The following is a 13047-nucleotide window of genomic DNA, read 5'->3' on the forward strand; positions in this document are numbered from 1 at the left end:
TGTCTTTAATCCCAGCAGAGGCAGGCAGATCTTTGTGATCTGAGTTACAACGTGAGTTTCAGGATGGCTAAGGCTACACAGAAGCACCCTGTCTCAAAAAATAAAAACTATAACAAAAGAAAAAGCACCCATTTTAAGAGGAAAAATAACTAAGAAATAAAAACACATTGTGTAAAAAGTAGGATGTGACGTTGGGAGGGCTGTTCATGTTATTCGATGAACATGGGAGGAACTAGAGGCTGTAATGAGCAGTGGAAGGGATCATATCTCACTGTGCATGAATATGAAATTCTCAAAGAATACATTTTTTAAAAATAAATGATCAAAAGTAATTGAAGATACCTTAGGTGATAAAGGCTGACTAAGGAAGAGCTGGGGTAGCTCAGTGTCTGAAGTCAGATGTGAATACTACATTAAGTGTTATAGCTAGGAGTCCCACATGAGGTGACCCACGGGAGATTATGGCTGAACTTAGAAACCTCAGCCTCTATAGAGGGGCAAGCACTAAGCAAACGCCTTCTGTCACCAATGCTTGGAGTCTGAGTTAAGGCAGATGCACCCCTGCTAGGTTTGTTTCCTCTGAGTTCAGTCATCCTGTTTCTTCTCTTCTTACAGAAACTTCATTTACATGGAACCACACAACCACACAGGGATTCCAGAATTTTACCTGTTGGGACTTTCAGAGAATCCAGAGATTCAGCCTGTTCTTTTTGGGCTGTTTTTGTCTTTATACTTGGTGACCGTCTTTGGGAACCTGCTCATCATCCTGGCCATTGTCTCTGACCCTAAGCTGCACACACCAATGTATTTATTCCTCTCTAACTTATCTTTCTCTGATATCTGTTTCACCTCTACCACTGTCCCAAAGATGCTGCTGGACATCCAGACTCAGAGTAAGCTCATCACCTACGCAGGCTGCATCACACAGATGTACTTCTTCACTGTCTTTGGACTTCTGGACAACTTGCTTCTGACTGTGATGGCATATGACCGCTTTGTGGCCATCTGCCACCCCCTGCACTATACAGTCCTCATGAACCCTAAGCTCTGCTGTCAGCTACTTCTCCTGGCATGGCTCATAAGCATACTTGGAGCCCTACCTGAGAGTTTAACCGCACTGAGACTGTCTTTCTGTGCCATCGTGGAAATCCCACACTATTTTTGTGAGCTTCCTGAAGTTCTTAAGCTAGCCTGCTCTGACACCTTCATCAACAACATCATGCTGTATGTTGTAACAGGCATCATGGGCTTTTTTCCTCTTGCTGGGATACTTTTCTCTTATTCTCAAATTGTGACATCTGTCTTGCAGATTTCAACAGTGGGAGGGAAGTATAAAGCATTTTCCACCTGCGGCTCCCATCTCTCAGTCGTGTCTCTGTTCTATGGAACATGCCTTGGAGTGTACCTCAGTTCCACATGGACACAGGCTTCTTGGGCAGGGGTGTTTGCTTCTGTTCTGTATACTGTGGTCACTCCCATGATGAACCCTTTCATCTACAGCCTGAGGAACAGGGACATGAAGAGAGCCCTGAATACACTACTATGTAGTGTATCATTCTCACCTTGAAAGTAGTTTTTAAATATGTGTATGTGTTTAAGTGTATGTGAGAAGGTGTGTATATGTGCGTGTGTGTGTGTGTGTGTGTGTGTGTGTGTGTGTGTGTGTGTGTGTGTGTGTGTGTTTAGAACAGAGGACAACTCCAGATGTTCCTCTTCAAGATGATCATCAACCTTATTTTTGGAGACAGAGTCCCCCTGGGGGCTTCTTGAGGCTTGGTGCTCACTGCTTCAGTTCGGGTAGTTAGCCAGTGAAATTCAAGGATTTTCTGTCTCCTCCTGCCCTACATTGGGATTATAAATGTGCGTCATGCTGATTTCTTTCTACATGGATTCTATGGGTTAAATTTGGGTGCTCATGCTTACATGACAAGCACTTCTGAAAGTTGAGATAACTTTGTCTTTGTTGACTGTGTGTTTTGACCTTGTGGACACATTTGATCAGGAACAGTGAGTGGGACACAATGCTCAATAGATTGGGATCTAAGACTTCCTAACTATATTTACATACTCAAATGCTTTACTTACTGTGTTTATTAGCAATTTGTAAATGTTGTTTTCTGAAGTGTTTTCAAGTCCTTGCCTGAGTTTTAAGTTTTCTTATTTTCAATCTGGAGGAGCATTAAATTCTGTATTATATATATATGTGCTGTCTTAGTCACTATTCTATTGCTGTGAAGAGACCCTATAAGCAATGCAACTATTATAAAAGAAAGCATTTAATTGTAGGCTTGGTTACAGTTTCAGAAGTTAGTCCATTATTATCATGGTGGGAAGCATGGTAGCACTCAGGCAGACATGACTCTGGAGAAGTAGCTAAGAGTTCAATATCCTGATCCATAGATACACACACACGCACACACACACACACGCACATGCACACACACACACGCGCGCGCGCGCACACACACACATGCACACACACACGCACACACACACACGCACACACACGCACACACACATGCACACACACACACACACACACATGCACACACACACACGCACACACACACACGAGAGAGAGACAGACAGACAGAGACAGAGAGAGACAGAGAGAGAGAGAGACTGGTCTGGGCCTATCGTAGACTTTCAAAACCTTAAATCCCATCCACAGTGACACAATTCCTCCAAGGCCACATCTCCAAATCCTTCTAATCCTTTTAAATATTGCCACTTCCTAGTAAAAAATATGAGCCTACAGGTACCATTTTAATTCAAAACATCAATTCCACTCCCTGGCCCCCACAGGGATATGATATAATCATATCATAAAGCAAAACTACACTCAGTCCAACTTCAAAATTCTTCATGGTCTATTGTAGTTTCAATACTATTTAAAAGCCCCAACTTTTTTCTGAGACTCATGACAATCTCTTAAATGTAATCCCTTATAAAATAAAAATGAAAAGGTAGATCACATATTTCCAACACACAATGGCACAGAACATATATTGCCTTTTCACAATGAAGACAAGGAATCACAGAAAGGAAATACTGGTCAAAAGTAAGTCTGAAACCCAACAGGGAAAACTTCGCATTCTGCATCTCCATGTCTAATGTCAAAGTGTTCTTCAGATCTCCAACTGCTGATGTCCAGCCTCAGCATAAGGAATTTCCTGAGAAAGGGGGGATAGGAGCGGCATTGATTCAGTAATGACTTAGAGTTGGTAGGAGATGCAAGCTTTCTGACCTCTCTTTGCCTGAGGATCCTCATTCTTCCTTTTCCTGTCTTCATTCTTCCTTCTTCCCATCCTTTTTTCCTTCTTTCTTCTCATTCTTTTTTCCTTCTTCCTTTTCATTCTTTTGCCTTCTCTTGACCAGAGAGGCCAAACCCAGTCTTATTTGCTAAAGCTACACTATCAAGGTTTTGAACATTGCTAGGACTTTTTTTTAGAAATCCTTAAATTTACATGAATTTTATAAATCCCAAATCATTAGTCCCCTGCTTCCTTAAAACAGAAACTAAACTCAAAGCAAAAGCACATTTCCTTATAGGTTTTATACAGCCTGTTCTCCACAGGTAGTTCTTCCGGTTTCCTGGTACAACGGACAGCAGTCTTTAGAAATTATTTTCAGGTAAGAACAGAAAAGTGACAGACTACTAAGGTTAAAATGATTTCTTACATAAAATGATTTTAAAATTTATGCAAGTAAAGTAGGCGTCGTTGTCTTCAATCCTTCAAGTAGCTAGAACAACAAAGTACTAACTTTTTATATGCTGATATGTTATCTTTTTATACTCCAATCTTTGGCTCCTTATTCCAGCAATTCCATGGCCTCATGCACTCTCCTTCCAAAACTATTTGTTTCTAGATTATATCCAATCCTTCCTTCTAGAAAAGAAATCCATCTATCATTTGTTTGTTTTCTATAGATTTCTCCTTCTTTTCCTATCTGTGCCTTTTATTCTTGAGACCACTTTAACTATCTTTGATACCACCAAGTTCACCCTGGCTAATTAATGCAGCAGCCACTGGACCAGAAAGTACATGTATCTCCTCATATAATTCTAAGTTCAAGGCCAAGTCACAATGAACTATTTCTACAAAGAACTATGTAGGCTTTTATGGCCTTCATGATTGTTTAGATCCTTTCCCATGGCCCTAAAAGGCCAAGCATCCTCCACAGCCTCATGACCATTCCTCATTCCTCATTCTTGAGAACTGCATCTGTTTTATTTGTTATGGAGTGATTAGCTCTGAGTAATGGAGGAAGTATATTCCCCAGAAAGAGAGATTGAAAGTAAAATAGAAGAGACAGCAGATGAGTTTCAGGCCATCAGCACAAGTGGGGATCAATGGCCTGGCAAGGGTCAGGAACTGTGTCACACCTCCCCTGTCATCCAACACTTTTCAGCTTTGTATATTGCAATGAATTCTCTTCTGGGCTGGTTCCACACCCAGTCTGCTGCTTTCTTTGGTATGTATCCCAAAATTCTGGCATCTTCAACATCTTGGAGTTGCCAACAGAGTTGAGACTCACTTTCACAGCTTCAGACAATGACCCTTTGAGCCTCCATGCAGAGACACCCCTGACACATTCCTGGCCTCAAAGTGTTTCATTAGCCCTGGAGGGAGATTCTACATCTCCTTTCTTGTATTCTTGACCTGAAACCCAGAACCACATGATTGAAGCTGCCAAGTTCTGCTGCCCAATGAGGTTCTCAAACTCAGCTCCTTCATCCAATGACATTTGAATCAGCTTTCTGTCTCCAATGCTCTCCTTCACTACTCCAGCTTTCCTTTAACTCATATTTATAAGTTGGAAGCTTAGCTGGGTGAGGTCTTGCTCTGAGGTCACTATCCCTTTATTTCATTTATTGAAAAGCTTTAAGGCTTCTCTTTAAACATTTTATCTCTTTGCGCATTAGACTCAGCTCCATGACACTTCCTGATGCTCTTTTTCTCATGCTGTGTATTTTATAATCCTCTTTGGTCAGCTTATTCCTTTTCATTATATATCTGCACAGAGAGGTTATTAGTGACAACATGGCATAGTCAATACTAGGCTGTCTTAAAATCTCCTTTGCCAACACCATTAATCTCAAACTCTTCTGTCAAAGACCAGCTTTGACATCCAGGGTAAACTGAGGCAGGGCATAAAGTCAGCAATTGACTGGTGCCAGTGAGAATGTTCCCTGTGGGTGGGGGGCTGACAAAGAATTTCTTTGAGGGCCCACAAAAGCCCAGTAAAAAAAAGAGAGAAAGAGAAAAAAGTAGGGGCAAGGGACACACACAAACATTGGGTGGAGGAAACTCCAATGAGCAGGCTCCAACAACTTTACATACATGCATACATGCATACATATAGGTATAGATATAGATATAGGTTTGATGAATGGATATAGTCACACATTGAGTAGATAGAGCAAAGCTCCATCCACTTTGCATATATATATACATGCATACAGTTTTTGTTGGATGGAGCAGAATCCATCAAGCTGGCTCCAACAACTTTATTTTTTCTCCCACTGATTATATATCCCAGAAAAATCTTTCAAGCAATATAGAATTACAGTGTGATTACATTCTATTTTTCTTCTAGGAAATGACTATAAAAGAATATTATGACCCCCAATATCTTTACATGAAAAAACTTTACATGGTACAGGTAAAAAATTTACTCCCAAGAAAGCACATACATTTGTAACTAAGCAACTTGTTGTACATTAACAAAGTGTGAACAAGGAAGGTAATTTTCTCAACTAGTTTTTCTTACTGGCAGGTAGCAATTTGTGGTTACACGGAAAGGATAGATTATTTTATGGTTAATCTTAAAAATAATCTTATAAAACTATTTTTAAAATTACAAATATAAACTTTTATATAAAAACAATCAGTCATTCTTATTTTAAATCTTCAGAAGGTACATCTGGACATTAGCAAATTTTATTAAATTATATCAGGAAGCTGAGGGCAAAAACTGAGTACAAGAAATTAATAACCATCAATCAGCCTCAGTAAGAGTCACATTAGTCAATGCTAGTTAGGCTGACATTGTTCCTCCCTGAGCTCAAAAAGTCCCCAGATCAAATATTAAGAGTATGTTTTTCTGAACTTCAAATTGCTGTCTAAGATTTTCTGCATCAGAGCCACCAGCAAAAATATCTTAACCTAACTTCACTAGCGATTTATTCTTCCAAATTCTTTCCAAGGGTGGTGAACATTGCTGACAATCTACAACTCTAAGTTCTTTCTTAGAGTGGTGACTGAGTCGTCACTCTAGTCCAGCAGCAATGCCTGAAGGAGATCAAGCATTATTAGTGTGAGTACAGATACAAGAATGAAAATATAAAAAAAAAAAAAATGGAGTTAGATTTTAGAAGAAAAGGAGAAAGTATAATGAGGAAGTACATTTGTGGTTGGTAATGCAAGTTATGATAGAAGATGAGTCAGGTACAGAGCTGTGAATCACCAAGGTCAGATAGATAATGGAGTTCCGTCTCCAAGGTTGCCAAACACAGATGGACTCGACATTGTGAATGTAATCCTTATCTGACAGTGTTCATAATTGTTCTTACTGTATAGTTTATAAATGTTAGAGAAAGAGGCTTTTATTAGGCTAAAGGGGGAGAGAGAGAGAGAGAATCTCTTAAGTACTGTGTAGAATCTTCACCTGCCAATGAAACTCTGATGGCCTTTTAACCGAGGCAGGGAATATAAGGAGGGACATCCAATAGAAAATAGGATTCTGGGAGAGGAGCAGAGGTGAGAGAATTTTGCCCTGGATTCAGAGAAGACAGAAGCATGAAACTGAGGAGAGGTAAATGGCCATATGGTAAATATAGACTAGAATAAATGGGTTATATACATTATAAGCTAGTTGGGGGGCAAGCCAACACTTATGGCCTAGGCATTTATTCATAATTAAGTGTCAGAATCATTATTCCTGGAATGAAAAGACTGAGTTAGAAAACTTGTGATTACAACTCTACCAAAGGAGAAATAGATATGGTAGAGTTAGAGCCCATGCTTCTATAGACATTGAAAGTTTGTAAATCACTAGCTATAAGGATTTGGCCAAAGAGGTGATAAAGAGGAATAATTATAAAAAGTCAGTTTTATCCCTAACTTCCACAAGCACACACATAGCAAAACTTCCACTGAGACTTTAAAAGTCTTAATGTGACTATTTGGAGCCTGAATAAGGAGCTTATATATACACAGAATAGAAGGGTGGACTCTGAGAGGACTACCTGCCTTGATACCATAAGGAGCGGCACAACTAGGAGGTGTGGCCTTGTTGGAGTATGTGTGGTTTTGTTGGAGTACATGTGTCACTACTAAGGGGTGGGCTTTGAGGTCTCAGAAGCTCAAGCCCAGGTTCAGTGGCTTACTGAACCTTCTGCTGCCTGCAGATCCAGACATAGAACTCTCAGCTACCCGTCCAGCATCATGTCTGCCTGCATGCCGCCATGCTTCACAACATGATGATAATGGACTAAATCCCTGGAAGCCAGCCACAGTTAAGTGTTTCCTTTATAAGAGTTGGCACAGTCCCAGTGTCTCTTTGCAGCAATAGAAATCCTAAGACAGCGTTTATAATCCTTAAATGCTTTAGCCTCCCTTCTAGCCCACCACCTACTAGAGGTAGTGGGAAAGAAAGGTTATTAGGATACAGGAACAGTGGACCTGTTTAGAAATTGTTCTTTGCATAAATCCCATCTGCATTGTCAAGAAATCAAAAGTTCAGTTCACAGGAACCATCAGTTCGATCTACTCACAAACACTTCACAGAGACACCAGCAGTCCAGTTTATTAGAGTCAGGATAGCAAACATAAATGAGCAGCAGTGGCATGCATGGCCTAGGTGGGAGAGCCAGGCCTCAGCCAAACTGTCACAAATCAGCAAGAGGGACCAGGACCACTAGGGAAGCCACAGTGGCTATGCCTCTCTCAGTGAAGCAGAGATCAAGAAGCATTGCAGAGCCAACTGTGCGAGCAAGCCAAGTCCCTGCCACTGTCTATTGAGTCCTATTTATACTCCCTCCAAATGTCTCATGTCCTCCAAGGTCTTGCCTCGCCATGTATCTTGCCTCAGCACATGAGTCTATCTTATCAAAACTCCACATGGGTCTGTATCAGCTGACACTACTCTGCCAATTGGCTTGAGTCCAAAGATGTGTCAAGAAGCTACCAGAACACCACCAGAAGTTTTTATGGCGTGTTTCTCTTGAAGGGGTCAAAACTAACAGCTCAGATATGCATTGTAAGGCAAACCAATACATGCGGGCCATTGGTGAAGAATCAGTCACACATCCTTTCACCTGTGTCTGCTTCAGGAAAACACTCCTTTCGTGTGTTTGCCCAGTAAAACACCATCTGACACAACTGACTTTCCAAAGCACACTTAAGTTTCCTCTTCAGATAAGTTTAGCTCTCACCACTCATCAGAGAAGCTTGTCTTTGCATCAGATGGAGACCACTACTTTTTTAAAAAGCCACAATGGTCAAAATACAGAAAACAATTGATTATGGGTGCTAAGGCTCTGCTACTATGCTTACAACATGTCCTCCATACCTAAGGCTCAAGGAGCATCATAAAAGAGAAAGCAGGAAGATTGTAAGGACCAGAGGACCAGATTTGCTGTGAGACTGTATCTCCTAGAAAATGAGAGTAAAGGTATATCCAGGAAACCTCAATGCCATGGCTACCTAAACAAGGCCTGATGTAACGATAACCCCACTAGAGGTGCAAAAGTGGAAAAGGAAAAGCTCAAGGGGCCTCATCCCTAAGTAAAGTGCTACAAGCAATTAGCTGCCGAAAAGGGGATCATTAGTCATTTATCCCCAGAGAGGAGCTCCCCAATTGGTTAGTTGGTACCAAATGGTCAGTCTCGGAAATATATACTAAAGGACACGAGACTATATTTATATAACAATAAAATTTATAATAAGTACATGTAGAAAGTCATTCATTTGAGAGGAAACTGTGTGGGAACATGCAAATATTGGAGGAAAGAGTGAAAGGAGGGAAATGGTGGGATGGTATTTTAATTTTTAAAATTGCAGAAAGAAAAAGCAAAACTACTTTGAGATTTTGTCCTACCCCGGCTACAATGGCCTAGCTCTAAAAAAATGAGTGACAACAGATGCTGGCATGGTTATGAGGAAAGAGGACCTTCACTGTCAGTGGGAGCACACACTGGTATAACCTCTGTGGAATTCAGTGTGGAGGTTTCTCAAAAACTGGAAAGGTAACAACCACATAGTTCCTCTATCTGCTATTGGGCATATTCCACAGGACTCTGTCTTAGTCAGAGTTTCTATTCCTGCACAACACATCATGACCAAGAAGCAAGTTGGGGAGGAAAGGATGTATTCAGCTTACACTTCCACATTGCTGTTCATCAGCAAAGGAAGTCAGGACTGGAACTCAAGCAGGTCAGGAAGCAAGAGCTGATGCAGAGGCCATGGAGGGATGTTACTTACTGGCTTGCTTCCCCTGGCTTGCTCAGCTTGCTTTCTTATAGAACCCAAAACCACCAGCCCAGAGATGGTACCACCCACAAGGGGCCCTTTCCCTTTGATCACTAATTGAGAAAATGCCTTACAACTGGATCTCAGGGAGGCATTTCCTCGGGGGAGGCTCCTTTCCCTGTGATAACTCCAGCTTGGGTAAGGTGACGCACAGAACCAGCCAGTACGGACTCTAACTTCACTATAGAGAGGCTTGCTCTTCTGAGTTCATTGCTGTTCTAGGAAGTTCCAGGAACTAGAACATCCTAGATGCCTATCAACTGATAAATAGGTAATGAAAATGTGGTGGAAATGTGTGACAAAATAGAATATTATTAAACTAATAAAAATGAATTTGTGAGATCCACAGGTAAATGGGTGGAGTTAGAAACGATCATTCTTAGGGAGGTAATTCAGATGGTGGCAGACATCGCATGTTTCCTCTCAGGTTTTTGGATGTAAGCTTTGGATATGTGTGTTCCATCTGAAATGTTCACAGAGGTGAGGAAATTGGTACAAGGTCATGAATGGAAGGGTTTTCAGTAGAAGAGTAGATATAATGTAGTGATTATAAAGGGTTAGAGAGAGGGCTAACATCCAAAATATATAAAGAACTCAAGAAGCTAACCTCCAAAGGACCAAACAACCCAATCAAAAAATGAAGTATAGAACTAAACATGGATTCACAACAGAGGAAATATTCAAAGTCCTTAGTGATCAGGGAAATGCAAATCAAAACAACCCTGAGATTCCACCTCACACCAATCAGAATGGCTAAGATCAAAAACTCAGGTGACAGCAGATGTTGGTGAGGATGTGGAGAAAGAACACTCCTCAATTGCTGGTGGGATTGCAAGTTGTTACAACCTCTCTGGAACAATCTGGAGGTTTGTCAGAAAATTGGAAAAAGATCTACCAGAAGATCCAGCTATATCACTCTTGGGCATATATCCAAAAGATGCCCCATCAGGCCACAGGGGCACATGTTCCAATATGTTCATAGTGGCCTTATTTGTGGTAGCCAGAAGCTGGAAATGACCCAGATGTCCCACAATGGAAGAATGGATGCAGAACGTGTGGTTCATTTGCACAGTGGAATACTACTCAGCTAATAAAAACGAAGACATCCTGAGTTTTGCAGGTAAATAAATGGAACAAAAAAAATCATCCTGAGTGAGGTAACTCAGATCCAAAAGAACAATCATGGTTTGTACTCACTAAAGTGTATATTAGCCAAAAATATACAGAATACCCAGGACACAACCTTCAGGACTCAAGAAGGTTAAGAAGATGAAGGGCCCAAGTGAGAATGCTTCAATCCCACTTGGGAGGGAGAAAGAAGCAATCACAGGGGGAAAGATGGAGGGAGGGGTGTTGATTGGAGAGAGGACAGGGACAGGACATGGGGAACATGGTCAGGTATTGGGAGGTGGGGGAAAACAAGGCTGAAGTCCTGAGGGCCAGCAGAAAAAATTGAAACAGGCAACCCTGAGGATGTAGGAGGTGGGGGTGGACCCTCTAGAATGTACCAGAGACCTGGGATGTGAGAGACTCTGAGGACTCAAAGGGAGGAACCTTAGATGAAATGCCCAACAGCAGGGAGAGGGAACTTATAGAGTCTATCTCCAGTAGAAAGACAGGGCATCAAGTGGAGGGATGATGTTGCCATCACACAGTCAAAAAATTCTGACCCAGAATTGCTCCATCTAAAAGAACTGCAGGGACAAAAATGGAGCCTGAGGGAAATGAGGTTCAGTGACAGGCCCAAATTGGGATCCATCTCAAGGGGAGGCTCCAAGACCTGACACTATTACTGATGCTTTGATGTGCTTACAGACAGGGATCTATCATGACTGCCCTCTGAAAGGCCCAACAAGCAGCTGAAAGAGTCAGAGGCAGATACTTACACCCAACCAATGGACAGAAGTCAGGAACGCCTGTGGTTGATTTAGGGAAAGGCTGGAAGAAGCTGAGGAGGAAGGTGACCCCATAGGAAGACCAGCAGTCTCAACTAACCTGGATCCCCAAGATCTCTCAGACACTGAGCCACCAACCAGGCACCATACACCAGTTGATATGAGACCCACGACATGTACAGCAGAGGACTCCTGGTCTGGCCTCAGTGAGAGAAGATGTACCTAACCCTCAAGAGACTTGAGGCCCCAGGAAGTGGGGAGCTCTTGTGGGTAGGGGGTGGGAGGATGGGGACATCCTCTTGGAGACAGGGGTTGGGGGAGAATGGAATGAGGAACAGTTGGAAGGCTGACCAGGAGAGGGAGGTGGATAATGACTGGACTGTAAAAAAGTTAAGAAGAAGGAGGAGGAGGAGGAAGGAGGAGGAGGAGGAGGAGGAGGAGGAGGAAAAAAGGAGAAAGGAGAAGGAGAAAGGAGGAGAAGGAGGAAAGGAGAAGGAGGAGGAGGAGGAGGAGGAGGAGGAGGAGGGGGAGGAGGAGGAGGGGAAGGAGGAGGAGGGGAAGGAGGAGGACGAGGATGAGGACGAGGAGGAGAAGGAGAAAAGGAAGGTTTAAATTGGGGTAGGTGGTAGGAGGGTCAGTATCTTAGTTGGGGTTTTATTGCTGTAAAGATATACCATGACCACTGTGCCTCTTATACAAGAAATCATTTAATTGGAGCTGGCTTAAACTTCAGAGGTTTAATCCATTAACATCATGGCAGAAAGCATGGTGGCATCCAGGAGACATAGTACTGGAGAAGGAGCTGAGAGTTCCTCCTCTTGATCTGCAGGTAGCAGGAAGAGGCAGTCGCACACTCCCTCCAACAACATCACTTGTACTAGCCAGGTAAAGGAGAAAACATGAAGAGAAACAAATAATACTAAAGGCTATTAGAAAAAAAAAGTCATACAGAAACTAGAAGTTTTCTAAAAATATATACATATACACATGTAAAAAGATTTTTTTTATATAATTTGGTTTCTTTTTTTTTTATTAACTTGAGTGTTTCTTATTTACATTTCCAATGTTATTCCCTTTCCCTGTTTCCGGGCCAACATCCCCCTAACCCCTCCCCCTCCCCTTCTATATGGGTGTTCCCCTCCCCATCCTCCCCCCATTACCACCCTCCCCCCAACAATCACGTTCACTGGGGGTTCAGTCTTAGCAGGACCCAGGGCTTCCCCTTCCACTGGTGCTCTTACTAGGATATTCATTACTACCTATGAGGTTAGAGCCCAGGGTCAGTCCATGTATAGTCTTTGGGTGGTAAACCCCAGTCCTGGGCTCTGGTGTAGCATTGTTGTACATATGGGGTCTCAAGCCCTTCAACTCTTCAGTCCTTTCTCTGATTCCTTCATCCAGGTCCTGTTCTCAGTTCAGTGGTTTGCTGCTGGCATTACGCCTCTGTGTTGCTGTATTCTGGCTGTCTCTCAGGATGGTCTACATCCGGCTCCTGTCGGCCTGCACTTCTTTAGCTACATCCATCTTATCTAATGGATGGCTGTATGGAAGCCACATGTGGGAGCCAGGCTCTGATGATTCCTTCTGTGGCTTTTTAAGCTTTGCCTCTCTCTTCC

At 42.3% G+C, this 13047-nt stretch overlaps 1 protein-coding gene across 1 annotated transcript; it reads left to right on the plus strand.

Annotated features, from left to right (window-relative positions):
• Positions 1 to 628: 628 nt before the first annotated feature.
• On the plus strand, positions 629 to 1567 carry LOC116886677 (olfactory receptor 7C1-like). Its single transcript, XM_032888168.1, has one exon. It carries the CDS (start codon positions 629 to 631, stop codon positions 1565 to 1567), a length of 939 nt encoding a protein of 312 aa, XP_032744059.1.
• The last annotated feature ends 11480 nt before the right edge of the window (positions 1568 to 13047 follow it).

The sequence above is a fragment of the Rattus rattus genome, chromosome 17, assembly GCF_011064425.1.
Source record: "Rattus rattus isolate New Zealand chromosome 17, Rrattus_CSIRO_v1, whole genome shotgun sequence".
In the NCBI taxonomy this organism is placed as follows: Eukaryota; Metazoa; Chordata; class Mammalia; order Rodentia; family Muridae; genus Rattus; species Rattus rattus.